The sequence below is a fragment of the Chinchilla lanigera genome, unplaced genomic scaffold (assembly GCF_000276665.1).
Source record: "Chinchilla lanigera isolate Chin_1 unplaced genomic scaffold, ChiLan1.0 scaffold00066, whole genome shotgun sequence".
NCBI classification, from domain to species: Eukaryota; Metazoa; Chordata; class Mammalia; order Rodentia; family Chinchillidae; genus Chinchilla; species Chinchilla lanigera.
In genome coordinates this window covers 9,298,659-9,302,245 of record NW_004955467.1, presented here as the reverse complement: position 1 = coordinate 9,302,245, position 3,587 = coordinate 9,298,659, and the positions used below count along the sequence as shown (strand labels likewise).

Genomic DNA, 3,587 nt, shown 5'->3' with positions numbered 1-3,587 from the left:
AGAAAGAAAGAAAGAAAGAAAGAAAGAAAGAAAAAGAAAGACTGACTTAAACTGGGGAGAAGAGAGAAGTGGACAGAGACACCTCATCTAAACACACGCATGGGTTTATACTCAGGAAGAAGCCAGGTGCCCACCTTGAAGCTGCCCAAGCTAGCGAACACCTTTTACTGAGAGCATGCTCATTTGGGGGTAGGGATGGAGTCACAGAACGCCCAGTGAGGAATACTGGGGCAGGATTTAAGTGGTAAGAACAGCCAGTAGGTGGAGATGTGCCGAGAGACAGAGTTGAACCAGCAAGGGGTGGGGCCACAAGGAGTAAATGTAGCTCATTTTTCCTTCTTTCCTCCTGTCCCGGTCTGCTCACATTGCAGAATGTAGTGCTGACTTCTGGGGCAGGGCCGAGACTGGAGCTGCCCGTGGCCTTGGGACTCCCTCTTCAGCTGAAGCTGGCCGCATCCACAGTGATCCTGAGCCAGGGGCCAAAGACGGAGGTCTTTGCTATGCCTGCAGAGGTCCTCGGCCCTCTCTTCAAGCTCTGGGCCCAGCCGCAGGGCCGCCTCTTCCTGGGCGCTTTACCAGGTAAGAGAATGCCGTTCATTTTTTCAGCACACCAAGGGAGTCAGCAAAGGGCGGGCCACACTGTGAGAGGAAGGAGACGTCTGGAAGAGAAGAAAAGGGCACAGAAGAGGTGATAGGACTTGGGGGCATTCAACTGTAGAGTGCTTAGCCTGCATGAGGCCTTGAGTTTTATCCCCATCACCTCAGTAAAAAGAAAAGCAATAGGATATGAGGGCAGTGGGAGGAAGTGTTTTAGGAAACTGGGGTTAACAAACTGGAGCTATGGGGGAGCTGCTGTATCCAAGCCACCTTCACATTCTAATCCCAGCTCTATGCCAACTCCCTCCAGGAGAAGACTCTTCTGCCTCCTTTTGCTTGGATGGCCTTTGGGCACAAGGACAGAAACTGGACATGGATCGGGCCCTGAGCAGAAGCCAGGATATCTGGACTCATAGCTGCCCCCAGAACTCAAGCAATGACACTGATCTTTCCAATTAAAGCTCCTTTGAATATGACTCCTTCATTTATTCAGCAGGTATTTACTGTGCACCAGCAATGGGCCAGGCCCTGTGCCAAGCACTGAGGTGTTAAATAGCAAAGAAAACAACCTTCTTGGTGCTGACAGGCCCAGGGAAGGAGCAGGTCTGCATCACAGATAGGTGGCTAACTGGAAACCGATGCAAACTATGAAAGAACAATCAGAAAGTTGTGAAAGGCTGGATGTGGTAATCCTAATCCCATTTCTGTAATCCCAGCAATTGGGAGGCTAAGGCAGGAAGATCACTGTGAATTCAAAGCCGGTCTGGGCTACAAAGTGAATTCAAGGCCAGCCGAAACTGCATAATGAAACCCTATTTTAAAAAGACAAACTGGGGATGTAGCTCAGCGGCACAAGTGCCTGCCTGGCAAGCACAAGGTCCTCAGTTTGATTCCCAGTACCAAAAGAAAAAAAAAAATTAATTAACTTATAAAAAAAAAAGACAAAAAAGCTGGGCATGGTGGCACGTGCCTGTAATCCAGGCACTCAGGAGGCTGAGGCAGGAGGATTGTTGCAAGTTCGAGACCAGCCTCAGCTACAAAGTGAGCTCAAGGACAGCCTGAACTGCATAGTGAGACCCTGTCTCAGAAAGACCCCCCCCCCAAAAAAAAAGTTGTGAAAGCTTGGAGGCTAAGATTTCCATAACCTAGTCTGAGAGTCAGGAAGGGATTCCCTCAGGATGTGGTAATTTGGTCTGAGGTCCAAGCAGCAGCACCCACAACCACACACATGAGTATGGGCCACCTCCCCAAAGCCAGGATCCCCTCCTCTTCTTAAGCATCTACTCCCTCTGGGATTCCAACCTCTAGTCTCCCAGATCAGGATGAAATTTTGTTCTCTCATTCTGGCCTTGGATTGGCCACTGCTGTTCAGGAAAGGATCAGCAGGGGGCGTGAGAAGGTTACAGACAGATGGGGCAGGGTATGAGAGATGGAGTAGAGCCTGGGAGAAAGAAAAAAAAGGAGACTGAGAGTGTAGCTCAGTGGTAGAGCACTTACCTGGCACATGAGAGGCCTCATGTTCTATCCTCAGCCCTGGGAAAAAACAAAAAAGCCGGGCACAGTGACACATACCTGTAATCCCAGCTCTTTTGGAGGGGTATTGCAAGTGTGAGGCCTAGGCAACCTAGCAAGATCCAAGCAAAAAGTAAATAACAATAAATAAATAAATAGAGTTAGGAGAAATAACGCAGTGGTAGAGTGCTTACTTAGCATTTGTGGAGCTCTGCATTCTATTCCCAGCTCTGCAAAAAAAAAAAAAAAAAAAAAAAAGAAATGAAAGCCAGGTTTAGTGACACACACCCGTAATCCCAGTTATTCCAGAGGTAGAAGCAGGGGGATCATAAATAAATTTGAGGCCAGTCAGGACAGTTTAGCAAACACAAGACCTTGTCTCAAAATAAAAAAATAGAAAGGGCTGAGCATATAGCTTAGTGGTGGTGGTGGGGAGGGCTGGGGAGTAGCTTAGCAGTAGAGGGCCCCTAAGTCCGATGATCCTCAGTACAGGAAAGAAAGGAAGGAAAGAAAGAGAAAAGAAAAGAAAAGGGAAGGGAAGGAAAATGGGCAGAGGAGAAAATTGTCTCTATCTTTTCTAGTCTCTGTCTTTGCTATGTTCCTGGGGGAATTTGTCTCTAATCCGTTAAATACGAACTGGTTTGTGCTGGTCCCACTTGGAAAGAACAGGTAGATTTGGGACAAGCTCTGCCCTCAAACAATACAGTGATTGAGCCTTCAGCCCTCAGATTTTTGGAGAGTCTTGGTGCTCCAGTCCTTCCTTCCTTTTTCTTTTTCTTTTTTTTTTAGGTACAGGGAATTGAACTCAGGACCTTGTGCTTGCCAGGCAGGCACTTGTACCACTGAGCTATATCCCCAGCCCCCTCCAATCCTTCCTTGGGGAACTTTTGTGCCCAAGCCCCCAGTCACCAATCTCTAGCTTCCAGTCTTCAGCCCTCTTCAGAATTCTTGTGTCCCAGCTTGCTAGGGAGCTCTAGGGCTTTTACCCTCAGTCCCTACCTCTCAACCCTCATTCTTTTCAAGAACATTCCCATATCTCCAGATCCCCTGGGAATCCCAGTATTCCAATTTTTTTTTTTTTTTTTTGAGACAGGGTTTTGCTATGTAGTTCAAGCTGACCTTAAAAGTCAAGGTGATCCTCCTGTCTCAGCCTCCTGAGTGCTGGGATTATAGGTGAGTGCCACTGTGCCTGGCAAGCCTGCCAATTTTTTTTTTTACAAGGTTGTGGTTACTGGTAACTAAGACAACAAGATGTCAGTCATTGGTTCTGTTTTTCCTTTCTGCAAGGATCAGCTGGAATTTAAGTGACCCCAGGGAAAAGAGGTTTCAGAGCCCTGTCTGTACCCCCTTGGGCTTTACCCCTCTCAACCTTTATTCTATAGACTTTTGTGGGACCTACAACTGCCTCCTCCAACCCAAAGGTATTTGTGGGAATGTCCGTAGTATGGCAAAGGAATCCAAATTCTTTTTTTTTTTTT

General features: G+C 47.4%; 1 protein-coding gene across 4 annotated transcripts in view; it reads left to right on the top strand.

The window, feature by feature from the left end:
- Shbg (sex hormone-binding globulin) overlaps window positions 1–1,073 on the top strand; it is a 3,838-nt gene extending 2,765 nt beyond the window's left edge. For all 4 annotated transcript variants that reach the window (XM_005399468.2, XM_005399469.2, XM_005399470.2 and 1 more), the window contains 2 exons: window positions 372–579; window positions 908–1,073. In XM_005399468.2, coding sequence (XP_005399525.1) covers window positions 372–579; window positions 908–1,056 — 357 coding nt within the window. In that variant the 3' untranslated portion in view covers window positions 1,057–1,073. The remainder of the gene's footprint in view (window positions 1–371; window positions 580–907) is intronic.
- Window positions 1,074–3,587: the final 2,514 nt, after the last annotated feature.